General features: G+C 38.3%; 2 protein-coding genes across 3 annotated transcripts in view; one reads left to right on the forward strand and one right to left on the reverse strand.

Moving 5' to 3' along the window:
- The first annotated feature begins 471 nt into the window (after positions 1 to 471).
- On the forward strand, positions 472 to 2911 carry l3hypdh (trans-L-3-hydroxyproline dehydratase). The gene is made up of 6 exons (XM_073855957.1): positions 472 to 702; positions 793 to 1277; positions 1494 to 1665; positions 1762 to 1884; positions 2015 to 2152; positions 2229 to 2911. The coding sequence occupies exons 2-6, from the start codon at positions 799 to 801 to the stop codon at positions 2352 to 2354; spliced, it is 1038 nt and encodes a 345-aa protein (XP_073712058.1). The 5' UTR covers positions 472 to 702; positions 793 to 798; the 3' UTR covers positions 2355 to 2911.
- A 450-nt stretch (positions 2912 to 3361) lies between these two features.
- Positions 3362 to 27638, reverse strand: part of daam1b (dishevelled associated activator of morphogenesis 1b) — a 69664-nt gene continuing 45387 nt past the window's right edge. Inside the window, exons 16-26 of one of the 2 annotated variants that reach the window (XM_055185693.2) lie at positions 26622 to 26651; positions 26138 to 26235; positions 19154 to 19238; positions 18827 to 18933; positions 15555 to 15643; positions 14440 to 14608; positions 14152 to 14259; positions 11820 to 11880; positions 11601 to 11732; positions 5596 to 5766; positions 3362 to 4611 (exon numbers count right to left, since the gene is read on the reverse strand). In XM_055185693.2, the coding sequence (XP_055041668.2) occupies positions 4399 to 4611; positions 5596 to 5766; positions 11601 to 11732; positions 11820 to 11880; positions 14152 to 14259; positions 14440 to 14608; positions 15555 to 15643; positions 18827 to 18933; positions 19154 to 19238; positions 26138 to 26235; positions 26622 to 26651 (1263 nt within the window). In that variant the 3' untranslated portion in view covers positions 3362 to 4398. The remainder of the gene's footprint in view (positions 4612 to 5595; positions 5767 to 11600; positions 11733 to 11819; positions 11881 to 14151; positions 14260 to 14439; positions 14609 to 15554; positions 15644 to 18826; positions 18934 to 19153; positions 19239 to 26137; positions 26236 to 26621; positions 26652 to 27638) is intronic. The other variant, XM_055185694.2, reaches the window with a different exon arrangement.

Consider the following 27638-nt stretch of genomic DNA (forward strand, 5'->3'; position numbering starts at 1 on the left):
GAAAATAGTAAACGAATATATAATGAATAATTTATTAGACGTATTAGATGATAGATTTGTCTTGCATAAAAATTTATTTATTTCCTTATGGCTTTTGTATGTGTGCCCTAAATACTGTAACTTATTAGGTATGTTGGATAACTAACCAACACCAACTGGACACACACGATCGAGGTGTCACAACCATGTTGTATTTTAAAAAGCTTTTAGATTAAATTAGAAATTAAGTTTCATCAATGTCATGTTGATTCTGGGTAAATTATTTAACCATGTAAGATATAAAAACTTATTTCTATGTATTAAAATGTGATTTCTTTTTGAAGAGTAAACAGGTTTGCAAATTTGCTGGGAAAATACGAGACTGTGGTATACAGAAAGATTAAATAAAAGACCCGTTGTTTTTATTTTTTTTCCCAATTTATATATGCGCAATTTAAATGTTATTCTCATCCACGCCGCATGGTGGCAGTAATGAAACACGGCTCAACTGCACACAACTTTCCAGCAGAAATCCAGGGAAATCCAGAAACTGCTCCTGGAAACAATCCCAAAAAGTTTCTAAATCGAAGGAAGGAATTATTTGTTACATTCAATCGCAGTTTTATTTCAAATAAACAGCTGCATTAATAACAAAAACCTCATGATTTACTTTATTCGACGTCAATACAAAACTTGCCGTCTCAACTCTGTGCATTTGTAACGGTAAGCAGCCGATCATATCTCGTTAAATCATCTATCATCTATTTATAAAGGTAAAGTTTCATTATTCTCGTAATGTGTTTATATATTAAGTGATCAATGGACTTCCCAAAGCTTCCTCCTCACTCCGGGTCCGTGCTGTCAGTAGTGGACATGCACACGGGTGGAGAGCCGCTGCGCGTGATCCTGAGCGGCTACCCGGAGGTCAAAGGTGATACCATCCTCGCCAAGCGTCGCTATGTACGAGAGCACCTCGATCACCTTCGCAAAGTGTTGATGTTTGAGCCCCGTGGTCACTATGACATGTACGGGGCACTGTTGGTCAGCAGTGAGTTGCCTGAAGCAGACCTCGGTGTTCTGTTCATGCATAATGAAGGATACAGCACCATGTGTGGGCACGCCGTCATTGCGCTCGGGCGCTTCGCGGTGGATTATGGTTTGATCAAAGCGCCCACTTCACCAGAGACACAAATAAACATACACTGCCCTTGCGGTTTAGTCAAGGCTTTCACTCAGTATTCAGATGGGAAAACAGGGGCAGTCAGATTTCACAGTGTACCTGCTTTTGCGTTTGCAACAGATGTGAGCAATATGATGTGAACAATTATGTGCATAATTTCCTTTATAACAAATAAACAAAAGAGAAATTTTGATTGGATTTGATGGTTATAATGGGAATAATATTTATGGAAATTTGTTGTACATTTGAGTTGTCTTTGGATAACGCTCAGGTCTATGCACTGTATGTACATTCAAAAATAATATATGCATTAACAAAATCCAAATTTTTTTCTAGATGTGAGTGTCTCTGTACCTGGATATGGGCCTATCATCGTAGATATAAGTTATGGCGGAGCTCTTTATGCTTTTGTGAGTGCTGACAAGTTTGGATTGGATGTCAACAAGTCCAAAACCAGAGATTTGGTGGATGCAGCAACTGCAGTGACAAATGCTGTTAAGTCCCAGGTACAGAGCTGGAATCAAATTTATGAAAGCAACATAAGTCACACTCATGTGCAATTTTAGAATCACCCATACCTGTGATCCTCGTTCTTGTGATAGGTCAAGTTATCCCATCCTGTTAGTGAAGATTTGGCCTTCCTATATGGTACGATCATTACTGATGGCAAAGACGCTTTCTCTGAGGAACCCACTGCCAACGTGTGCGTGTTCGCTGATGCACAGGTACAACTTAACATGCATACCGTGTTTGATCCGACATGCTAACATACTTTCAAACATATACGGTCTATCAACTGCTTTGTCACTTTCCTACTGAGTGTTTGTAATAGAGGTTTGTTTTATTGGTTATCAGGTTGATAGAAGCCCCACCGGGTCAGGTGTCACTGCTCGCATAGCTCTTCAGTACCATAAAGGCCTGATCGGGCTTAACCAGACCAGAAGCTTCCAGAGCGGAGCTACAGGATCAGTATTCACAGGAAAAGCAATAGAGGTACCAATACCAAATCTCAACATGTCTCACAGGTTTAGCACCGAATCTTTAACACTGAACTAATCTATTGTTGAAGGAGACCACATGTGGAGACTTCAGGGCTGTGGTAGTAGAGGTGGCAGGTCATGCTCACTACAGTGGAGTGGCCAGTTTTACCCAGGAGAGCGATGACCCACTGAGTGAAGGCTTTCTTCTGCGTTGACTCGACTAATCCTAACCCTAGTCCAGTAAAAATTTAAACATTGACTGATCACAGGTACAGTGCAGGTCTCCAGTGTGAGTTTAGGTACAGTATACAAACTGTATCATTGGAGCTAGCAAATCTCTTTGTAAAGCAAATTGTGCAATTTACAATTAAACAAAAAAATAAATCTTGAGTGTTTAAATGGGTTTTTAAAGGGACACTCCACTTTTTTTTTGAAAATATGCTCATTTTCCAGCTCCCCTGGAGTTGAACATTTGATTTTTGCCGTTTTGGAGTCCATTCAGCCGGTCTCTGGGTCTGGCGGTACAACTTTAAGCATAGCAAATTTCCGTCGGTCGCGCCAGACCCAGAGATCAGCTGAATGGATTCCCAAACGGTAAAAATCAAATGGAGTGTCCCTTTTAAGTGTTTCAATTGGGTTGAAATGGTCGTCAGTTAATGGTATAAAAATTGAATAATTGTAACAAAACTAAAGTTAAAGCTAAGAATAAAAATGTAACTAAATGCATATAACTTTTCCGGTTAGAATTAAATATGTGACTGAATTAAACTCAGTAATGCTTGAATAATTTTGCAATGCAAGTGTGTATGTACAAAGAATGTAAATACACGTTATAGGCCGGGCAAGCAATATGCATTGTATAAAACAGTAACAAGGGTACTTGGCCCTATTATGGTTAACCTTTACACACTCCACCTGGTTTAATTGATAATAAATTAATAAATAAGTGGCATGATATAATAGCTTAACAATATTTCAGAAATAACTGAATGGAAACAAATTAAATTGTTCCTGTTTATTTTGCTGTGCTACAATAATGTGTTAATGACCACTAGGGGGCGTCATCTGACCATATTTGCCCCAGAGAAAACTGCAGGTATGAACACGTGGTTTTAATGGAACACACTGACAAACCAGATGTGTTATTTAAGTGTAAACCAGCACTTTGTTTACCATTTACTAACAATCGAGTTAAAAGGACAGCATAACTAAAAAGCAAAACTAACTTTTTCAACTCTTCCATTTATTCAGATTCATCTTACAATGGAAGGCTGTATTTTCCTTAAATTAGAAAAGTCCAATGGAGGTATTTTACAGTGAAAAAGGAAACCGTCACACCATACGACTAGTTTACAGATTAAAAAAGCCTGAAGGGACTCCAGACAGGAGGGAAGAACGTAAAGGAAAAGTATTGCCATGATCATTTTAAATATGACTACATTTCATGTAAAAAGTCCTCGAACAGAGCAACACTTGACATCAGAAACTGCATAGAATCTGTACAGCGACCGTCCACAGTGTTTAAGACAACACGGGCCCCGTTGGCCCCTTTAAAAAATCATTTCCAATTAGCTTGTACCGAATATAACAAACAGAGCCATCTTCCATAATGCCTTTTTTTTGTTATAAGCTACCCACAGCCCTGGTTACTGATGTCAGAAATATCCTTAAAAACACTATATGTATTATTATTAATTACCCTTAGTAAAAGGGCAAACCACGCCATCCCCAAAGTTTTGCAGTCGCATTACTCGTTTTCAGTGACATATTTACAAAGGTTTAACATATTATTTCCACTTGACTTTAAAATACATACCTATAATGCATCAAAAAAGCAAGAAATGGAAAAGCTCATTGTGACGCTTGGCATGCTGAAGTCAGTGGCGTTAATTTTGGCAAAAATAGGTGAAGCTTTTGCCATGTTTCCTGCGCATGGTTAAAAAAGCAGACCTTCAGTTCGTTTTAATCCTGGCAGCTCCAGCACCAAGGAAACACGCTCCAGTACTCAAAGTTTATATTTAAATAAGGTTCATCTCCTTAATATTTAAGAGTCCTTTCTCTTCACTTTAATAAAACAGGTAATGATAAATTGACCGTCTTTGGGTAAACATGCTTTCTTTCTCCTGCTCCGCCCAGTATAGTGTTCAATTTGAGGAGAGGAGTCCCCCCCAGACATTCACCACCACATGATGGTTTTTGGTTGTAATGATGCGAGTCCTGATAATGTGCGTCTCTGTACTTAAGCTCAATGGTGGCTGTTCAGAAGTTAAGCTTGGTAATCGGACGCTCCCTGCCGGTGTCTGACGTCTGGCTGTTGATGCGCTTGCGGTTGCGCTTCATCTTTGACAGGTCCTTATCGAAAACCTCCCCGGAACGCAAAGCAGACACCAGGTCGTCAAACTCGCCCCCGTCGTCCTCTCCGTTCTCTTTGGCTTTTCTGGCCTTTCTTTCCTTTTCTCTCTGCTCCTTAAGCTAAAAGACAAAAGACGATGTCAGAATTACCTTGTGGGTGAGATGTTTTTAAATTGATGATATATATTTTGGCTGGCAATATAAAATGTAATAACTAAGAATATCAGCATGAATGTTTTTTTTATCACTGGGCCATTAAAGGGCCAGTCCACTTTTTTGGAAAATATGCTAATTTTTCAGCTTTTCTAGAGATAAACATCTGATTCCCACCATCTTAAAATCCATTCAGCCGATCTCCGGGTCTGACGCTACCACTTTTAGCATAGCTTAGCACAATCCATTGAATTTGATTAGACCATTAACATAGCACAAAAAATAACCAAAGAGTTTAAATATTTTTCCTATTTAAAACTTGACTCTTCTGTCCCATGCTATTGAAAGTAACCGAGGGGACTATTTTCAGGCACTTCTTAATATCACTACGCCTGCTGCCGACATGTTACAGCAGCAAAGTCCTTGATTATTACGCCAGAATGAGAGTATAGTTCCTAGCTGTATCTAGAAAATCACAACTTTCACAATTTTCTATCGTTCTTAGTACACGATGTAACTACAGAAGAGTCAAGTTTTAAATAGGAAAAAATATTGAAACTCTTTGGTTATTTTTAAGCGCGATGCTAATAGTCTAATCAAATTCAATGTATCATGCCAAGCTATGCTAAAAGTGCCAGCGCCAGACCCAGAGATCAGCTGAATAGATTCCAAAACAGCAAAAATCAAATGTTTACCTCCAGGGGAGCTGGAAAACGAGAATATTTTTTTGAAAAGTAGAACGTCCCTTTAAGCTTCGTAAAGGCAGTATTAGTTTCCATTAGCATTAAATATCTACTAAGCTACAATAGTTGGAATGATGCTTTCTCTGTTTGTAAGACCCTTAAGTCATTTCAGAGCATACACAAAAAATAAAAATGCTAACTTGTTACTGTATTAACAACCAGCTCTAATGAAAGTGTTGTTGGTATAATACGCTAAAGATTTGCAGACCTGAGCCTCCATGCGTGCCCTGCGCTCCTCTTCCTCTTTGCGTCGGCGTATGTTCTCGTTCTCCTGACGGGCCTCTGCAAAGGACTGCAAGAACTGATCGAAAATCCCGAAGAACTCATCGGGCTGCATCTTGTCAGCATCTTCACCAAAGTGCTTGACTGTCTTTATGAACTAGAAAACACAAAGCTCTGGTGATTTGAAGGGCATGACGTTCTCTCCTCTCACAGCAATCATATGAGCATATCTGAGTCACCAACAAAATCTTAAGAGATTCAGAAGAAAAACATATTTTATTCTAGAATTAGATGCCCAAGTAGTAAGGATTATAGTAGCAACCTACAGTAAAACTTTACATTAGTACTGGCCCCACCGCAAAAATGACTAGTTTTTATTTTCCTTTACTCATCTGTTTATAATTTGTAACCCATTCTGACTGATGCAAAATCCTCATGTGCATCAGCCAGGTACAAGATGTCACTGTGGTGACATTATGAAATCGGACAATTTGCAACAATGTTGACCTTCATCACAGAAAACCAAATGCACATGTAAGTGACAAAGGACACAGGTGAATATAGGGCATTTGTATTGTCGAGCTGAAAAGCACAAGTTTTATCCTAAAAATAACAAAAAGCAAGTGGAGCAGAATGCGCAGAAAGTCTAATGGGTCTAATGAACTTCCAGTAAATTAACTATGATGCAAAGGTAGTTATCCGGCACCGGTAGCCAAGCACAAAGTGGTCTTGTTAACCCAGATTTCTCCAGTGGCTGATTACAGCTTAAACACAGGGGACTGGAGTCTTGCCACGGTACTGCTGCTGCCTCGTGCCGTCTCACCGCAGGAAAGGAGGCCAAGCCTTCCCACAATGCCTTTGATGTGCCTTTATCACTGCCATATGGAACAGCGTCTTTATAGGGCTACGTGTGCCTGAGCCAAGGGGCATATATTTATTTCTGTTTTTCCCTGGTTGTATCTCTTCTTATATGTCTATAGGTTAAGACTGAAGGGCTAGGTTACACTCTTAAAATGAATGTGTTAAATTAACACATCTTGTGTCTAGTTAAGGACAACACATCTAGTGTGTTGTCCTTAATTTAACACATCTCTGTGTTATTTTTGGAACAACACACTTTGTGTTGTTTTAACACATCTTGTGTTGTCCCTTTTATTTTTTATGAACTTAAATGACACTTAATGTGTTAAAAACAACACATAATGTGTTAAATAGTTTAACACAAAGCAATGTGTTAAAATTAACACATCCAGGGTGTGTTGGTTTTGGCACATTGCTTTGTGTTGAACTATTTGGCACATTGTGTGTTGGTTTTGACACATTATGTGTCATTTCGTGCTGATTTAGAGTTCATATAAATGAAGGGGACAACACGGGATGTGTTAAAACAACACAAAGTGTGTTGTTCTAAAAATAACACAGAAATGTGTTAATTTAAGGACAACACACTAGGTGTGTTGTCCTTAACTAGACACAAGATGTGTTAATTTAACACATTCGTTTTAAGAGTGTAGGTTAGGGCTAAAGCTTTTTTGCTATGGATAGCAAGAGTAGTACTGTATGTAGGGTTAGAGGGATTACTTTATTCCACAACGTATTGCAGAAAACAGAATTACATGAGACTACTCGAGCATTACTTCTTAGCAAATGGCAGATATTTTACAAAGACAAAATCTGCCAGGGCAGTAAGACAAATACAAAAAATTAAGAAATTGAAAACAGAGGTCTCATGTGAGGTTGTTCACAGGTAAAGTTCTTGTTTTAAGGATATCAACTTATATTTTCTATTCTAAATTCAGTAACTTTATTTTACTGTCTCTTTGTTAAACAATACATGTATTTACTACAGTAAATTATGCATAAATACATGCAACTAACCCCAAACCCAACCCTTATCATTTAGTGCATTTTTACTTAGCACTTAAATGTATAATTACACTGTGACAAGGAAAATGTAAAATAAAGTGTAACCCTAAATTCATAACCCTATTATGCAAAAATGAATATTATGTCATCATTTACTCAATCTCATGTTGTTACAAACCTGTATCAATTTATTTGTTCTGATGAACACAAAGGAAGATATTTTGAGAAATGTTTGTAACCAAACCGTTCGTGGACCACATTTACTTCCATAGTAGGAAAAAAGAATACTATAGAAGTGAATGGGGTGAACTATCGCTTTAACCCCACAACACACTGTCGGGGCTTATTTCGCGATAACAACTGGCTGCTTGTACATTATCCCGCTTATTACATGGCTATTTACTAAGGTAAGTAACATTAAATATCTTATTTGCTAATTTTTAACGAACGCGAGGAAAACACGTTGAAAGTTTTAAGACGAACACACTATTTGGTTTAATCATTTTTAAATATAATGTCATATATGTTATTAAAAACATTTATGTTTAACTTTTGTGTAATATTAAACTTTACCTGGTAAAATGATTTGCAGCATCTGGGTTACCGTGTGTTATAGTTTCAGGCACTTCTTATCTGGGAATAACAAACCTTGGAATGTCGCGACTGGCCGATCAGAATCAAGCATTTCTGAGTGCAGCGTAATAAGAATAAATTAACAGTTTTATAAGCCTGAAATATTATTTTATTAATGCATAATTTTTTTTATAAACCTATCATTAAAGTACAATATTGAGGAGCATTTTACCATATGAAGACACGGTTGAAAAATGTTTTATTATATACCCATTTCCCCTTACTGGACATTAGAGGAAATAGCCTAGTGTGCATTTTAACAACTTTGCACAGGTTGAAGACTTGAAAGCAATGAGAGTTGTATGTCCTGTTCCTCTTCTGTGTCCTGTTGGGCCCCTAGGGGCAAGTGAAAGTGTGAGGTCACTGCATAGGAAGCATTCACAGCGAGAGGTCGAAGGTCAGCAGGAGACAGATGATGACTGTAGCCTGTTTCTACAGCTGGCCTTTGAAGGAAGCTTAAGGAACCACCAGGACGTGCACGTTTACCACCTGAGCCTTAAGTGCAATTTATACTCCTGCGTAGGTTCTACGCCATAGGCTATGCGTTACTTTGTGTAGCCTGACGTGTACCTCACCGCAAGCGCGGTGATTGGTCCACTAGAATCCCTCCCATCAGATACAAAATTTCTTCATAGGCATTTCTGCTTGCGACAGTAAAAACAAAGATGGGCCAAGTTGAGGAGTGAGTACTCGAACGGCATCAAAAATCACTGTCTATTTACCTCCATCACTGCTGGTCTTATTAAATCATACACAACAAGCTGCTGCTGCTTCTTCGTTTGTGGGTTTACTGGCCAAGCTTCTTCTTTGGCTGTTGCACTGCCGCTGTGGGTTACACGCATGGAGACTGCCTACTAGCGGTCTGCATGTGTAATTGCACGTCAACGTGGACGACGACGCTGAAGTATGTATGAAAAATGACGTGTAGCCTTGTCGTAGGGCCTATGCAAAACTATAATAAGCGCTTTACAATCTCATATTTGTGATCTGAGAACAAGCAGTGACTGAAAGATGCTCTGGATAAGCAGGCTGTCAGCGGTCAGACAGCACATTGTTTTTATTCCGTTAAAGGATTAGTTAATTTTCTTTTAAAAAATCCAGATAAATTACTCACCACCATGTCATACAAAATGTTGATGCCTTTCTTTGTTCAGTCGAGAAGATTTTTTTTTCGGAAATCATTTCAGGATTTTTCTCATTTTAATGGCCTTTAATGGACACCAACATTTAACACTTAACACTTAACAGTTTTTTTCAACGGAGTTTCAAAGGACACTAAACGATCCCAAACAATGCATAAGGGTCTTATCTAGCGAAATTTTGACACAAAAAACAAAAAACATGCACCTTTAAACCACAACCTCTCGTCTATCTATGGTCCTGTGATGCGCCAGCGCGACCTCACGTAATACGTCATCACATCAAGAGGTCACGGATGATCTATGCGAAACTACGCGCCAGTGTTTAAAAGTGTGGCGAAAGAGGACCGTTCCGACGTTGTTTTATGTGCACTCTTAAAATGAATGTGTTAAATTAACACCTAGTGTGTTGTCCTTAAATTAACACATCTCTGTGTTATTTTTAGAACAACACACTTTGTGTTGTTTTAACACATCATGTGTTGTCCCCCTTATTTATATGAACTCTAAATCATCACGAAATGACACATAATGTGTTAAAATTAACACATAATGTTTTAAAATCAACACACAATGTGCCAAATAGTTTAACAAAAAGAAATGTGTTAAAATTAACACACCCTGGATGTGTTAATTTTAACACATTGCTTTGTGTTAAACTATTTAACACATTATGTGTTGTTTTTAACACACTAAGTGTCATTTAAGTTCATAAAAAAATAAAAGGGACAACACAAGATGTGTTAAAACAACACAAAGTGTGTTGTTCCAAAAATAACACAGAGATGTGTTAAATTAAGGACAACACACTAGATGTGTTGTCCTTAACTAGACACAAGATGTGTTAATTTAACACATTCATTTTAAGAGTGTGGAATGATACTAATTAATGTCTTTGTGTTAGTTTATTGTTTAAAATGGTCCGCAAATGTGCGTTTCATATATGTAACACGTGACCTTTCTATAGTCCCTTTCACACATACAGTCTTTACTGGTAATTTACTAGTAAATTGCAGTTACCAGATCATGTGTGAACAGAACCTTTCCGGTAAATCAGTGCTTCCAATTTACCAGTAAGACAGGATGTAAGATTACCAGTAATTTACCAGTAAGCGCTATATGTGAACGAAAAATATAGGATTACCGGCATTTAGAACGGACGACGTCAGACTGCGCTGACAGCTTCGGGCCAATCATAATGTTTTAATACAGATGATGCGTTTACCCCCGCACTGTTTACGGATGTTTCCACACACATGCTGCTTGAAAGTCGAGCACACCTGAAGTTTACGTCCACATTTCTTCACCAAAGTTGTTTGAAACAGCTTACCACATACTTGCCGAATCGACGTAGCACGCCCTCTGTGAAGCCTAAAGTGCAAACAGTACTGTCGTTTAAAACGCATTTTCGGTTTGACGTCGCCTCATGCAATGTTGTTTGGTCATCATGAGAAACTTTGCGACTGTTTACCACAGACGTGAAAACAACAAAATACGGACTGTGGATTTGAACGACGTGGATTGTTTACAAATACAACACTGAGCTCACAGCGTGCCACAGGTACTTCCGCTTTCTCAACGAATTTACCGGTATTTTGATACTGATGTGTGAATGATGTCTTAGTGTTAAAAAGACGGAACGTTACTGCATGTGTGAACAGCACATTTTTGTATTTACTGGTAAATTCATTCTGGTAAATTCATGGTAATTTACCACAACTACTGTGTGAAAGAGGCTTATGTCACTACGCAATGTCGCGCATTGAGGTCGCGCTTGCTCGTCACACAGCCGGAGGAAGAAGAGAAGTTGTGGTTTAAAAGTACATATTTTTTATTTTTCTTGTCAAAAATGACAATTGTTTCACTAGATAAGACCCTTATGCCTCGTTTGGGATCGTTTAGTGTCCTTTGAAACTCCGTTGAAAAAAATTGTTAAGTGTTGAGTTAAGTGACAAGTGCTGGGGTCCATTAAAGTCCACCAAAATGAGAAAAATCCTGGAATGCTTTCCCCAAAAAACATAATTTCTTCTCGACTGAACAAAGAAAGACATCAACATTTTGGATGGCGTTGTGGTGAGTAAATTGTCTGGATTGTTTTTTTAAGAAATCGACTAATCCTTTAAGTGCACCCTATGTAGTGCACCATAGGTGATATGCATAGGCGACTGCCTAAAAAACCCATCTAATAAGGTAACTTTGTGTGTTTTTTACAGTTTTACCCTACATAATGTAAAGAACATTGAGTGAAAATATAACCTTGATATCCTTAATATTGGCCAAGCAAGGCCATGACAAAGACAAAGATATTTTATTTTTCTGACAAACAAATGCAGTGCTCCACATTCATACTCACCAGTTCTTTAGCCTCAGTGAGGGAGTCTTCTACGTCAGAGAAACTGAAACTGGCCACTGTAATGAACTGGCTGACCACAGGCACAAACTTATCTCCATATTGCTGAGGACAATTCTTCTGATGTTCTAACTCCTGCACGAAAGCAACAATTTATATAAGCCTTGCTCGTGTAAGATGGACGACAAAATCCTGCAAGTAAACATTCTCAGAGGAACTTACGCTTTCAACGCTCTTCAAACCGCTGCGAAGATTATTGATCTCCTTTTCCAACTCAGTCATGCTGGAAAGATGAGATCACAGTCACTTAACATATATTCATCCCATTCACAATCTAGCATGCGAAGCTTTACTACTGCACATAAATCTCATTTGTTTTCCACAAATCAATCTTTTCAATTGACTGTTTGTGTTATTTAGTGGTGTCGGATTCATTTATCAAGCGATGCGGTTAGTATGTTTACATGAAAACTGTTCATTTGTATAGCTTTTTAACCTGATAGCTTTTTAACCTTTTTGTCTAAACAGGTCACAGTGTGATAAAAAGCCATTGGTCTGAACTTTAACCCGTGTGATGGGGCCAAAGCGACTCCATTAGTGAGATGCTGCATGTAATGAGTGTGAATGGGTCTGTTTAAAGCTGTGCTATTTTTGGAAAAATGACCGCAGTGTGACTGATAGCTTGCTGCTTTCTATCAGTGTCCCCTTTATTCCATCCTACAAACAAATAGGCCATTGTAAGAGTACATCGTATCAGATTATGGGAAACCCCTTAAGACGCATGCAAAAATTTCCAATCCATCCAAAAATGTTGGAATTTGAACATCTGCACCCTTACACACATTACATTATTATTATTTTCAGATTTTGATTGATGCAAATACACTGACTGGTACCCTGCGGCAGGCAGATATGAAATTCCTTTTATTCATTTTACCCCCAATTGGGATCACGAGCCCAATTTGTCTTGTGACTTCACCCGTGGACCAAACCACATCACATTAGTCTCGCTAACAGACTGAAAACAATGCAGCCTTTAAACAGGCTTGAGTTGTTGTGCAGCCACTGTAAATTGTGTCCAACATACAAGAAATGACTTAACATTAGTAGTTCAAGACTTTATAATTGCTATTGTTGACTAAAGGCCTTGGTATAGTCTGTTTTTTTATGCATGTGGGTGATTCTCGCGAAATTAGACTTATGAGGTGCCATGAAACATTTTGATAAAAAAGTTAATGCAAAGTAAGAGTATCAAAATAAGCATACAGTTACAAACATCTCTTCATGTACTATTTTGCACATGATGTCAAATGACATCATACAAACCAATTTTGTTGTTTTTTCCACAATTCAGGGGGACATTTTCATTACCGCAACGTGTATATAACTGGATTTGTGTGCTTTGACATGGAAATATTTATAATTAAAAACATCAAAAAAAAAAAAAAACCTTCAGTGCATGTTATACTATAAACAATTACAGTAAAGAAACATGTGGTATTTGGTGATCATTGGTAAATGTAGAGACAATAATAAGGAATATAAATGTTTCCAAGAAAAATTTTCTCATCCTCTGCAACAATTTTCAATCATTGTTTAAGCCCTCAATGAACAAACATTTTCAATTTGTTGGAAGGGACATAATTGACTGTGACACTCAAGATGGCTACCAGGTAAGCAGTTCTTATTTTTTCTCTCCAGATAAAAGTTGAAATTTTGTTTGTCATAGTACCTAGACAACTTTTTAGTTCTCATTACCGAAACATGAGTTTGTAAATGCATATATTTAATGTAATATCTTGTTGCGGTAATGATAATTTTTGATAATGATAATCTAAAAAAAAAATATTTATATAGGAAATATTTTAAAAAATCCTCTAAAAAAATAATGGTTATAGTAAGTTCAGACCTTAATCTTATATGTGCAAAAAATTGGCTTCAAGGGCTTTAAAAAAAAATCTGATACTGGACACCTTCTAAGTCTAGATTTTGTGAGAATCACCCATACATGAACCACAGCCATTTGACTGATACACGTGTGCTGACGTTTGACGCATGTGCATTGCAACAAACTATACATCTTGTAGCCTACATACTACATACACCTGTACACGCATGTGCAACATACATACAAAAAAAATTGTGTCACGCACACTGTACGCGGACCCTCATGTAAAAAATTTACTATATTAAATGTGTTAGTCACGCTTTGAACTGTATTCGCTGGCATGCCCTTCACAGCCACATGCAAACTTCAAAGGTCATCAGGTGAAGCGTGCACTTTTACTGCTATTGTGGCCATCCATCTGTTTCACTTATATATTTCAGCACCTAAGGCCAAAAGAGCCGAGGGCCCTGTTTCCTGTTAGTATAATTTAGGGTTTACAATGCATATATGGGTAACCAAGGCTCGTATGACCCACAGGGCGGAGGGAAGAGAGGCCACAAAAACGATTTCCAAAATCTATTTAGCGCAAGTAGACCCCAAAGGGCTGTAAATTTCCAAGTTGACGAAAGAATTGCACGCTAGTAGTCACTCCACAGCAATACCTACTTGACTTTGGCAGCTTCCGGCACATTCTGCAGCTCCTCCAGGAAGACCATGACTTTGGAGTACTTCTTTTCCAGGATGGTGATCAAGTAGTGTAGTAGAGTGATATTCCTGCATATTTGAAGCAAATCATGGTTACTATCATACTCTCTAAACTACACAGAGTAAATCATTATGTTTTGTATTGAGACCAGAAGGAATGGACGAAGTGAGCCAGACAGACAGACATATCTCTCATTTGTGGATTGAGGAATGGAAGGAGTGTGATAGACAGACAGACAGATCCCTCACTTGTCGATGCTGGACTTTGTGTCTGCTATCTTATTGAGCGAAGAGATTTTGAAGCCGTATGCGTTGCCTCTCTGTCCTTTGTTCATGTAATTTCCAAACGCCAGCACCACCTCCAGCAACTGCTTGAGATTCCTGCTGTGTAAAACCTCTTTTGAGGCCTTGGTCAGTGCTGCAAAACAAAAATCTAACTGTTACACGAGACCATCCAAACCTCAAATCGTTTGATGATCATGAAATTTGCAATATGTAACATCGAAAATGTCGCAAATGTGCATAGGGCACAATAGGGTCTGCAATAGCTGAATACTCTTAAAGGAATACTCTACTCATTTTCAACATCAAAACATGTTATCACCCCAACTAAGAATTGTTGACACATCCCTCTATCATCTGTGTGTGTGCACGTAAGCGCTGGAGCGCGCTGCGACGCTTCGATAGCATTTAGCTTAGCCCCATTCATTCAATGGTACCATTAAGAGATAAAGCCAGAAGTGACCAAACACATCAACGTTCCCCCCATTCAAGACGAGCAGCCATACGAGCAAGCCCGGTGGTACAAAACAAAACGTAGCGCCCCTCTAAGCGGACCCAAAAGAGAAACTATATTTTATGGCGTAATAGGACTTTTGGGAGTACTTTGACTCGGCGCAGTAACACCCTCCCTCTCCCATTATGAGAGGGAGAAGGGGAGCGGACTTTTCAGGCGAGTCGAAGTACTCCCAAAAGTGCTACCACGCCACAAAATATAGTTCCTCCCCTAAATCCGCTCAGAAAAGCGCTACGTTTTATTTTGTACCACCAAACTTGCTCATATAACTACTCGTCTTAAATAGGAAAAACGTTGATGTGTTTGGTCACTTCTAACTTTATCTCTAAATGGTACCATTGAATGAATGGGGCTAAGCTAAATGCTATCGAAGCGTCGCAGCGCGCTCCAGCGCTTACGTGCACGCACACAGATGATAGAGGGATGTATCAACAATTCAGTTAAGGTAATAACATATTTTAATATTGAAAATGAGTAGACTATTCCTTTAATACTTCAATAAGTGGTGTAGATAAGTTTTATCATTTTTTATAATAAGTTATATATAATTGGAACTGCACGTTCATACCTTCAACTTTGGGTTTGATCTCTGCAATCCTCTCAGCAAATTTCTTCTTGAAGTACAAAGACTGTAACCTCTGCTGGTAATGGTTAATTCTGAGGGGAAGTCAAAGAAAGAGAAATAGTATATTAAATATAACAGGAAGGTGCACCCCTTTGCGAGCCACAACCCCCCCCCCCCCAAAAAAAAGAAAATTCATCTCAAACGTAGGATTTTAATTAAACAAAACATATAAATTGCCGGAGCCGATGGTGTAGTGGGCACCACCCTGTACTTTTCTGTCCTCTCATTAAAGGCGGGGTCCATGATCTTTGAAAGCCAATGTTGACATTTGAAATCACCTAAACAAACACACCCCTACCCCAATAGAATCTGGACCTTCTTTTGATAGACCCACCCCACACATACGCAACCCAGGCAACGATTTCGCTTAGTAGACACTGATTGGCTACAAGTTTGTTTTGGTAGTTGGCCCGACTCCCTTTTCCAAAGTGTTTTTCAAAAATCATGCACCCCTTTTTTTAATACTATCTATCACATAAAGTCAAAAATGGACAAAAAAACTTAGTGAATAATTTTTCGAGGTTTAATTACACATTTTATGATTATACATGTTATGTTTTTTATAAAACGTGGAGCCCCTGGTTTGAGAACCACTGCACTAAATTAACAACAAGCAAACCCTAAACTGGTGAACTAAACATAGCACTGCTGTGTTACGTTCAGCACCCTTGTGCTGGGGACCATGGATACCGCACTTGCCAAGGGCTTTAACCCTCCTAACTTTAGGGCTTAAATCGGACAACCCGGTCAATACTTGGAAAGATTTTGCTTCCATCCTCTAAACTCCAAACACATCAACCGCAGCGAAGTCAAAACATTCACAAGGGCCTCATAAAATAGAGGAAAGAAAACAAGCAAGCCAAGGCACCTGTGCTTTGTTTGGCATTTGGCCGTCTGCTAGATAGCATAACAAGACTGTTGCATAGCTGCAACGATTTGGTTACAGCAAATATTGATGCTGAATGGGATCTTCAGCCTGACCAAATCAATGTGTCACCCAGGCCTCATAACCCTTTTGCTCCTTCCTCCTGGAAATCCCATTTGCTACTGGCACTGTATGTGTGCTCACCAATGCAGTAAATGTAAAGGAGTGGGTGGCCATTATACTGTATATTCCAGGCCAGAATCATGAAATCCACAATGTGGAACTGTGGAGGTAAACAGCAAAATGTTTATTTTGGTGCCTGCCAAGATAAAACCAGTTTAGATCCAAGCCTGGCAAAGGAAACAAGTGGGGTTTATGGGTAGTGTGCACTGTTCCCTTTAGAAATCAGGACATCGTCTTTGAGCTACTTAGAGTTTCGTTGGACAGGCAAAAAAATCAAAATGTGTGGTTAGAAATTAAGATTTTTTACATTTTCTGTCTCAATGGTCAGATCAGATTTCAAGATTGAATAAAAGAGTGATTGGTTTGCATAGCAGAGTATGCATTATGTGTAAATTGTACAGTACTGCCTCCAAAGCATACTGAATGTTGTTTTTAACACTCCTGAAAAAGGTAAAAAAGTTTTCATACTTTTCTTTTCCACAATGTCAAAATCTCCATAATGGCAGACATTGTCAGCACAACACCATGAGACAAAAGACACTAGTGTGGGAACGGATACACCAAATATTTACTGTAAGGTTTTATCACTTGCAGACATCCAATTAAAAAAAAATCAGATTTTAACAAAAGTGTTTATATGAAATTCATATGACACCATCTTAAGGGGTGATTCACATATTGCGTCTTTTGCGCGCTCAAGTTTGTTATTTCAGATGTAGGCGCGCAATATGGAATAATGGAAGCGATGCTGTCGCGATGTGCACATGGTGCGACGCACTCGTTTTATCCAGGCGTGTCCGCACCGTATCGAGTTTCAACGATACGCACCACAGATCATGTGACAAAAACCTACGCGCCTAGTGTTTTCCGCGCGTTTTAGGCGCGGCATGTGAACGGCCCCTAAAGGTGCACTGTGTAGAAATAAGTGGCATTTAGCTGTGAGGTTGCGAATTGCAACCAATGGTTCAGTCCACATAGAGAAGCTATGGTAGCCGCCACAGGACAAACATAGTGAAGAAATTCGCACTATAGATCAGTTTGTCTGTTTAGGGCTATTGTAGAAACATGGCGGTGCAAAATGGCAACTTCCATGTAAGGAGACCCACGGTGTATGTAGATAAAAACGTCTCCTTCTAAGTGAATCAAAACAATACAATACATTATGTAAGGTCTTTATACGCCACTAAAAAAACATAGTTATGTAAATTAAATTGCATTTAGGTCAATAGATCCTCCTAAAATCTACACATTGCACCTTTAATTAGATTTCTTTTCAACATTTCTATTGAAATAAAAATAAAATATAGTCTAAGTAAATCTTTTACATTTATCTTATTTAATAAAGTTAACCTTATGATAAACATTGACTCTGTAGAGCAGTTTGTCTATTAAGGGCTACTGTAGAAACACAAGGGTGCAAAATGGCCACTTTCATGTAAGGGGCCCGCGGTGTATGTAGATAAAAAGGCTCATTCTATGGCAGTGCTTCTCAATTATTTTCTGTCACGCCCCCCCTAGGAAGAAGTTAACATTTCGCGCCCCCCAACTCTCCGCCGCGACTGTAAATAGTATAATTTGTCTATAAAGTGACACATCTGCAAAACATTGTATCCTTATTAACATTAAAGAAAACACAAAAATAGAAATATCGATCAACTTACAACAAAGTATAACTTTATTAACATTGTTTTTTAGTCTGTAACAAAAAAGACTTAAAATGCATCAATTTGCCTGAAAAAAAACAATCCTTATTTAAAGTATAATATTTTTTGACCATTTAATACTGAACAATTTAATTAAATATAATCAATAAATAATTATAAAAACTCAAGCGGCTTATCAGCGTGATTGGGGTGTAATGTCTTTAAGTGACAGTGCAAAAAAAATCACTTCCTGAAAAAGTATTTTCCCCGGGGTCTCGCGCGCCCCCCCTGGTGTTGCTTCGAGCCCCCCCTGGGGGTCCCGCCCCACTATTTGAGAAGCACTGTTCTAAGGTAATAAAAACATAAGAGTTCATTATGTAAGGTCTTTGTACATCACTGAAAACATAGTTATGTGTATTATATTAGATTTATGTCAAGAGATCCTTCTAAAAGTTACACAATGCACCTTTAATCTAATCTTAAAACAATTTTTTTTCTAAATTAATGTTGAATTAATCTTCTACCTGCTCATTTCATAGAGGAAGCGGTCTGCCTTTGCCATGCGATCCAGCTCATGTTTGTGCTCCTCCAGTAGATCCACATCACTCTTCTCTGGGATAAACTTTAACATCTGGAGGATTGAAGAAAACAATCACTCAGTGCTTTGAGGCTATGGTGACATAAGCTCTGATTTAATCGAAAGTGAATGACTATTAATGGAAGAATGATAAACATTGAACATCTTTTACGGGCAGATCAGGTTTCACAGTGTCAGTGTTTCAATCTTTACAAAATATCCCAGAATGCTTTGCTGTCTCTCCCACACATTTCATTGATCCCTGGACATTCACCTGCTCCAGCATGTCCTTAGGCAGATCTTCCTGTTCGTCCATAGTCAGAATAGCTCTCTTTATTTCCTCGTTGGAAAGTTTCAATCGTGAAACACAAGCACAGGATATACAGATCAGGCGGACAGGGACGCATAAATTCATCTGAAAAAAATGAAATCTGAGTGGAACTGATAGGTCTGAATCAGCACAGAACCCACAGAACTCAAATTAATCACCTTGAGGAAATCTGGTTTTGCTGGGATCCGAAGCATTCATTAATTTTCCTTTGGCAAACAGTTAAAATAAACTAGTATATGTTATTTAGAAGAAGTATTAATCGTGAGGCCTTAAGTTGAACCCATGTTTGTTTCAGTTAGGAAGAATTCCTGGCTAGCGCTATATATAATTATTGGAGTGAAGAATTGATATCGCATGACTCGTGTATTGTAAGACAGCGATTGCCTGCTTTAAATAATCTGTGTTCGGCAACATTACATCTGTGGTCTGCCTTTCCCATTCAACTTCTTTACTGTTCCACCAACTTGTTTGATTTATATATAGTATTCATAATGTTTAATTTCTATGCGGTCCATCTTAATGTTTTTGGTCTATTCAAGGTCAGGTGAACCTGAAACCAGGCGTTCATTAAGAGTTTTGAACTGAATAAATAAGCTTTCCATTGATGTAAGGTTTGTTAGGATAGGACAATATTTGGCTGAGATACTATTTGAAAATCTGGAATTGGTGGGTGCAGAAAAATCTAAATTGAGAAAATCACCTTAAGTTGTCCAAATGAAATAAAGCAACATACATTTTTGATATATAGTACTGTGCAAAAGCCTTAGGCCACCTTTCTACCATTAGATTTGTTGTTTTTGCAATTGTATAGTGATCATATATAATTATTATTAGAATACAACCAGAAAATACAGGAAATGTGTATGTAGTATTAAAAAATACGGTCGTTTTGACCCATACAATGTATTTTTGTGCGACTTATGACTGGTTTTGTGGTCCAGGGTCACAAATGTAGTTTTATGTAAATATGAAATACACTATATACAAAAGTATTTGGACACCCCCTTATATTGAACAGGAGGGTTTATTAGAAGGGGTACAGTCATTTTGGAAAAGAAAAGGGCCCTTCCGAAACCATTGTACAAAGATGAAAACAAAATGGTATTGTATGGGATAGCGTTAATATTTTTTTATTGGAACTACTAGAATAGATAAACATGTTTATGAGAAGGGCCAATCCTAATACTTATACTGTACAGTATGTAGCACATTTGTAACTTCAGGTTTGTCAGCAAGCTAAACCAAAGTGACAATATGACGTACAAAAAAGTTGCCACACAAAGTCTTAAAACATAATACATTTGCGCATTTTGTCATTGTTTCGTTCTCATTTTTGTAGTTTACACACAGACAATAATACACTCTCAGAAAAAAGTTACAAGAAGGTACAAAAGTTGTCACTGGACCGGTACCTTTTCAAAAAGTAACGTTTTGTACCTAAAAGGTGCATATTGGTACTTCAAAAGGTACACATTGGTACCTTATGCTGCGTTTATACCAGCCGCGGTGGAGGCGTCAAATGCGAGTGATTTCAATGTGAAGATGCGCGTCTGGAGGTCTCGCGGCGCGGATGAGGCGTTTGGCGCAGTAGACGCAATTCCGCCTCATTTGCGCGTCTAGTTCACGCGAATGGCGCGAATTAAGCGTCTGGTGCGGTACGCTCGAATGGTGCTTTTTGTGCATTTTGCGTTTGACGCCCGAGTTGAAAAATTTGAACTTTGGCGGATTCTCACTCCGCATTAACCAATCAGGAGCCTGCTAGCTGCTGTGGCGGCAGCCCTGCCCGGAGTCACTCATTCAACATGAAGGAACACTTGATATTGTCTGTGAACAGTCACCCGGAGCTATACGACACAAGTTCTTATTTCTATAGAGACAGGAATAAAAAGGACCTCGCTTGGAAGAGTCTCAGTGAGGACATTAGGCAACCTGGTAAGTTGTAAATACACATTTCACTTTTGAGTCACGCAACTTTTTCCGACCCGTGCCGTTTATTTTCCCCCTATAGTAAGGTGACCAAATACAAACCGGTAACTTTCTCAATAAATGCACAATCAACATCAGTCATCTTGCAACCAGACAATCGCATAGCACTTGCCCCTCCCACAAGAAGCAGATTTTGCCTCTGACGTGCGTCAAATGCTTGATTTTTCTGCGCGTCTACAGCGAAAATGCATTCAAACTGTTCAAGCAGAAAACTAGGCACGGTAGGCGCGATTTTGAAGCCTCAAACGTGGTGTAAACGTTGGTGTAAACATTGGTGTAAACGCAGCATTAGAGGTACATACTGGTACTTCACAAGGTACATATCTGTACATATTAGGACATTTTTAAAAGGTACCGTCCTAGTGACAACTTTTGTCACATTTTAATCTGAAAGTGTGGGATAGTTTTAAAAAAATTGCACTGTAAAAGTTTGGGTTTTTGTGCCCCCAAAACACTTGTCATGTAAATGAACGGTCTTTTTTATATTTAACTCTTGTAATTGAAGTCCTAATCACTGTTGGCAGTTCATAGCAGACAACCCACATAGCCCTTTGACAATAGCAATCAAAACAGCTCGGAGGAAAATCTGCAAGTGCAGGCCATCCTAGATTACACGTTATTGATAGAGTAAAGCATCTGATCCAGCGACAGCTTGTGGGTGCAGGGCCAAAAAGAACAGGTGTTTGACAGGCCTGAGATCAGTGTTGGAGGGCGGCCTTCCTTCTTCTGCCAGCATGCAGAGAGGCTGCAAACCGCAGCAAGGACATGAAACACGGCCAGAGCTCTTTCCATGTTACAGTCTATGTGTTAGTAGTGCCAGCCATCGTTTCCAATTCTCAGCATTCTGTTATTAGGTTACTCTTCTAACAAAGTTCACAGTCTTACAGAAGTGAGAAACCCCGGGAAGGAATTAAATGAAATACTGCCAGATTCAGATCATTTAAAGGCAAGCCAATGTCGCTATTAAGACGTTGTTAGTATAACCTCAGGTCTTCCCTGTTTATTATTTAATCAGCAAATAAAAAGGTGGAAGGGGAATTTTAAAGAGACTTTCCATTTCGTGTGGTTACAGACACATGAAAGAAGTGAATCAAGCCTGAATCAAATGAATCAAAGGATGGAGAATCGTTCATGTTGAACTGGCTTACTGTGTTTCATTTCCTCCTCTGATTCAGACCTGTCAACACTGAATTGATTCATATGAACTGAGAGTCTGGGCATATGTTACTCCTCTAGTTAGAAAACCATCTCTCACCATCTGCTGCCCCGCAGCCCATATTCGCCATTTCCAAACCAACACTAATGAGACTGCGGGCTCCAAAAGTGAAACGATATAAATCCCTATGAATCTCAGCTTGGGTGGTCCACAGGGTGGCTGTACAATGGATTATAACCCGCTCTTTGCTTGTGGAGACTCCTAAGAGACCGTTCAGTCACATCGACAGTGTAATATAACCACAGGACACGATCTACAGATGGTGCTGAAGTCAGCTGTTAATGTGCATTAGTCGGGGTTAAAGAGGATCTTGATGTCAGCCATTCACAAACCATCATTAATAAAATGACTAAAAAAATTCTTGATATGGCTTTTGGGAAACAATTATGTGAATTTTTACAAACTAGCTAAAATTGACTGTCATAGTACTTGCAGCATGTTGATTTTTCTTACACTATAAAAAAATAAAAAAGGGACGAACCCAACCCGTTGGGTTGTATTTTATCCATGCCGAGTTTCAACCCAAAATAAAAAATTCTGGGTTGTTTGAACCCATTGTTGGGTAAAAAAAACATTCTGCATTAGTTTAACCCTAAGTCTAAGTTTGTCCATTTTTGACCCAACCATAGCGGTCTATAGTCCCTTTCACACATACAGTATTTACTGGTAATTTACTGGTAAATTGCAGTTAACATGTCATGTGTGAACGAAAAATATAGGATTACCGACATTTAGAACAGACGACGTCAGACCGTGCTGACAGATCAGGCCAATCAGAAAATTTTTTATACAGGTGACGCGTTTACCCCCGAACTGTTTACGGACGTTTCCACACACATGCTGCTTAAAAGTCGAGCACACCTGAAGTTAACATCCACATTTCTTCACCAAAGTTGTTTAAAACAGCTTACCGTCTATTTTCCATATTGCCGACGTCCTTAGCACACCATCTGTGAAGCCTAATGTGCAAACGCAGGTTGACGCCGCCTCACGCAATTTGTTTGGTCACGAGCAACTTCGCGATGGTTTGCCACTGATGTGAAAACAACAAAATACGGACCGTTGATATTAAGTCATAACCCGCCGTTGTTTACAAATACGACACGGAGCTCGCCGGCCGCGCGCCACAACTTCCGCTTTCTCTCCGAGTTTACCGGTATTTTGATGCTGATGTGTGAATGATGTCTTACTGGTAAAAAGATGGAACGTCACTGCATGTGTGAACAGCACATTTTTGTATTTACTGGTAACTTCATTCTGGTAAATTCATGGTAATTTACCAGAATTACTGTGTGAAAGAGGCTATTGAAGCCTCCCTTGTGGCGATTTGACTGTATAGTTACCAGCTCAGTCTCCTTGATAATTTCACATAAATAGTAGAGCTGGTTAAAAAATATCTTTAATTTAACGGAACAATATTAATTCAGAACATCCCTATATACATTTTTTTTTAGACGCATCTCAAAACAAAGGTTTTATTGGCCTGTTTTTATGTTAAGTATTTTAAAGTTTTTTCATTATCATGTATGAAATTGCTAATGAATTTCATTTTTTTAAGTAATGAACGTAAATTGTTCAGTTTGTGCACCTTCACTTTAAAAATATCTGGGTTTTATCTGGGTAGGGTCGGAAGGGTCGTAGATACCCGAAACTAGGGTGGCCATTCGTGCCAGTTCCGCCGGACACGTCCCGAACATGTTTTCGGTGCGTTCTAAGGAAGTCGCGTTGCTCGACCGCATACGTCATCGAGGTTCTCACATTTCAGTTAAAATACATTAGAAAATTAAGATTTATTTCTTTTAAGGCATACAGTCATTGTAGTTTCATTCTTACCTTGAAATGTAACGGTTGCTTTTCTGAAATTAAACCCGAAATATTAAACCTTGATGACGTATGCGGTCGACCAACACGACATCCAGAGAACGAACCCGAAAACATGTTCGGGACGTGTCCGGCGGAAGTGGCAGGAATGGCCACCCTACCCGAAACGTCACTCCAATAAATAATGTGAAAGGGAGCTTTTTGGTGTGCGGATCCTTCTCTTTTGTTACTTATATTTATTTGATCCTGCACCCGTATTTAATTTGGATGTGCGTGATTCTATCGTTTTGCATAATAACAACCCAACATTGGGTCATTTTTAACCCAGCATGTGATCTGTTCAATATTTACCCATTATGGGTCAAAAATAACCCAGACATTTTTAGAGTGTTGTGTGCATTGTATGGGCTTATTTCTTTTTACATTTACTTTTGAGTAAAAAACATTGTAACAAGTAATTAAATTAAACAATTGTGTGGGCCTTTCGTTAATGTAAATGTGGATTACAGTAATAGATCTAAATGGAAGGGTTTTAGTTACCAGCATTTATATTTAAATATATGCATTGTGTGTCTGCACAACTAAAATTTTTAATAAAATATTGATAACTAATTGCAATCGAACCGAAACCAGATTAGCGATAAAAAACTATTTTATTTATATGGTTGCAATATCCAGTCCTAGTAAACAGATGTCTCTTATTTCCTACTGTACATCACACAGCTGCCCATTCATGTACTCTGAGGTAGCAAAGCATTTGACTTCCTCTGAACTCAAGAACCTCTCATGTTTTTGTACCATGCCAGACCACAATCAACTAGTGAGTCATAATAAATGCGAAGCTGTCTGGTTTGCCAGCTGTTACTGTTTGTGGGAGTTCTTTCAAAAAGAAATGTCAATCCTGAGGTGGCAGGGCTTATATCCTACAATGAGATTCAGATCTACTAATATAAGTTATCCATAAAATTGACAAAAAAGGGACTTTCCATGAAGGCTGTTTAATTTCAATGTGTTCTCACAGTAACATTTGTATAAACTTGTGGAAATTAATGTAAACCCTGAATATTATTCACAGACTTGGAAGTTCTTAAATGAAGACTTGTAGAAGTGTCTCTTTAGTATGCATGTAGTTTGGTTTAGTGAGCCATGATAGTCTCATTGTAAAAAGGGAATAAAATATTTCCTGGGGTCTGACATTGACAGAACAATGTTTGAAAAAGAAATGAAGGTAATGAAACATGCTAAATTGATAAAGCTGATGAATTTGCACAGCAAAGCTATTTCCAGAGAAATGCTAACAGCACTGTGAAACGCTGTAGCTCTGTGTTGTAACAGCTGTGAAATAGCTAATCCTAAATCCTTTCTTGGATGCGAAATGGCCAACGTAATCAAAAAAGAAACGAAAAAAAGATTTACAGTAAATCAATCATTTATGCCTGGATTTAATACATTATATAATTAAGGAGCATGTTTGAATAAGCATTTTTGTATTAAATTCTGACATAAATTACATAAATACAAAAGCAGAGCCCTCAAGTGAACAAAGTGAAATATTGTTCTTGGCAAAGACAACAGAGCTGTCAAAAGTAAAAAAAATATTTAATTTTTTTAAGACAATTTCAATTATTGAGACATGAATATTGTTAATTTAAGAAACTCATACTGCATTGATTTACAAAGAATTCAAGGAAGTCACCTAGTACAAATAAAGAAACCAAAGGGAAGGGAATCTTTTACTAATGGGAAATGGCATTGTAACCATGGTGGATGAGAATTTAACACAGGACATGGGAACCACAAGGTTTTACTCACAGGATATGACACTAAATCGGAAAACCAGTGTGCACCACAGACATAACAGCCGCACCTGGAGCAGAGACATGGAGCAGATAAAGCACACTAACCGTGAGAGAAGGATGTTGCAGTTCTGTGCACGTCGTCCATCAATGACAGAGAGCTCTTTGACTTTCTTGGAGCTCAAGATATCATCCTCAGTCTCTTTCTGTGGTCAAAAGATGAAACATTTTAGTGTAAAATTAATAATATTCTAATAAATTTGGAATATTCTCATACAGCTGATGTTACCAACCTTGTATTGTATTAAATGTATTTTTATTTAAGCTTATGCTTAAACATATATTGTGCCTATATATGAATTTCTTTCCAAAAAATTGAAGAAGAATTGCAATGAAGATTTTAAAAATTGATCTCTTTGTATGCATACAGAGACTAAAAATAAGTAAATGTTTCCCCAGTTTTGACTGGTATTGTACCTAAAATTATTTATTTTCATTTCTTTAGAACAAACAAGATACTAATACAAATATGACACAGAGAGTGAGTATAGGTTACAGAGATGACACTATTAGATATTTCATCCACACTTACCTGCTTGCTGTTATTGACCATAAAGAAGTCCTACAACGCAGGCATGAAGCAAGGAAGATGCAGCACATGTTAGAAAGACAGCAGTTTGATGAATTCAGCCAAAACAAACTCAAACAGGCATGTGCACATGATGACATCACAGGGCTGGTAAATGGTGAGGGTGCATGGAAGCAAAGACTTATGGGGGATTGGGGGTCTGCCAGTGCAGTGTCAGAAGGTGTGTGTGCACTAACAAATGCATGCTATATGGTCGTTAACGGCTAAGGTATTACATTTACCTCTCCAATTTCATTTTAGATTAAGAATACATGTTTTTTTATCCTTACAAGCAAGTACATTTCAAGTAGATAAGTCAAGTATAACTTATCTTCCTGCATTGTGATTGGATGGTCACATGGACGAGCGTAGGGTATTTCCTGTAGTTGAATATTTTTTAGTGACCAAAAAAATGCACACGGCGTCTTGCAAGGTACTGGCATTTTGTAAAAGTGCGGCACAATTGAAAAAATATGCTGGCCTCAGGAAAAAAACGCTTTGGTGGACACAGCCTAATTCACTTCTGTCTTTTATTTTATAATCAATCAAATATATGAACAATAAGACAACTTAAATTTGTCTATTGTACAGTAATGAAATTAGAGAGGGCTGGTTGGCTTAATGAATATGGATTTTAATGTATTAAGCATGCTTACGAGCCCTTCAGCAAGTCATTTCGATACCAGCTAAAGTACGTAATGCTTTCAAATTATGATTACGAAGACCGAGCCAAAAGACCTAAGCATCTCAAGATGTATCAAACGTGGTAGAAATTTTCCCTTTTCATCTTCTTCCCTTCCTAATTTGACTGTAAAGATATTTGTGTAATTGCTTAATAATGTCAGCAAGATTGTGGTGTACCAACCATAATAAGGACGGTTTGCCAAAGTCTGAAAACTATTCTGTAATGCCTGGTGGTGATATCTATACATTTTACAGTCTGTTAATTGAAACCTCATGCTTTTGTGATTTTGTGATGCA

Source organism: Misgurnus anguillicaudatus, chromosome 18 (assembly GCF_027580225.2).
Source record: "Misgurnus anguillicaudatus chromosome 18, ASM2758022v2, whole genome shotgun sequence".
Classification (NCBI taxonomy): Eukaryota; Metazoa; Chordata; class Actinopteri; order Cypriniformes; family Cobitidae; genus Misgurnus; species Misgurnus anguillicaudatus.

Coding starts and splice junctions, on each gene's coding strand:
- l3hypdh (XM_073855957.1), top strand. CDS start 799: ATGGACTTCCCAAAGCTTCCTCCTCACTCCGGGTCCGTGCTGTCAGTA. Junction 1,885..2,014: donor GCGTGTTCGCTGATGCACAG/GTACAACTTAAC, acceptor ATTGGTTATCAG/GTTGATAGAAGCCCCACCGG. Junction 2,153..2,228: donor TCACAGGAAAAGCAATAGAG/GTACCAATACCA, acceptor CTATTGTTGAAG/GAGACCACATGTGGAGACTT.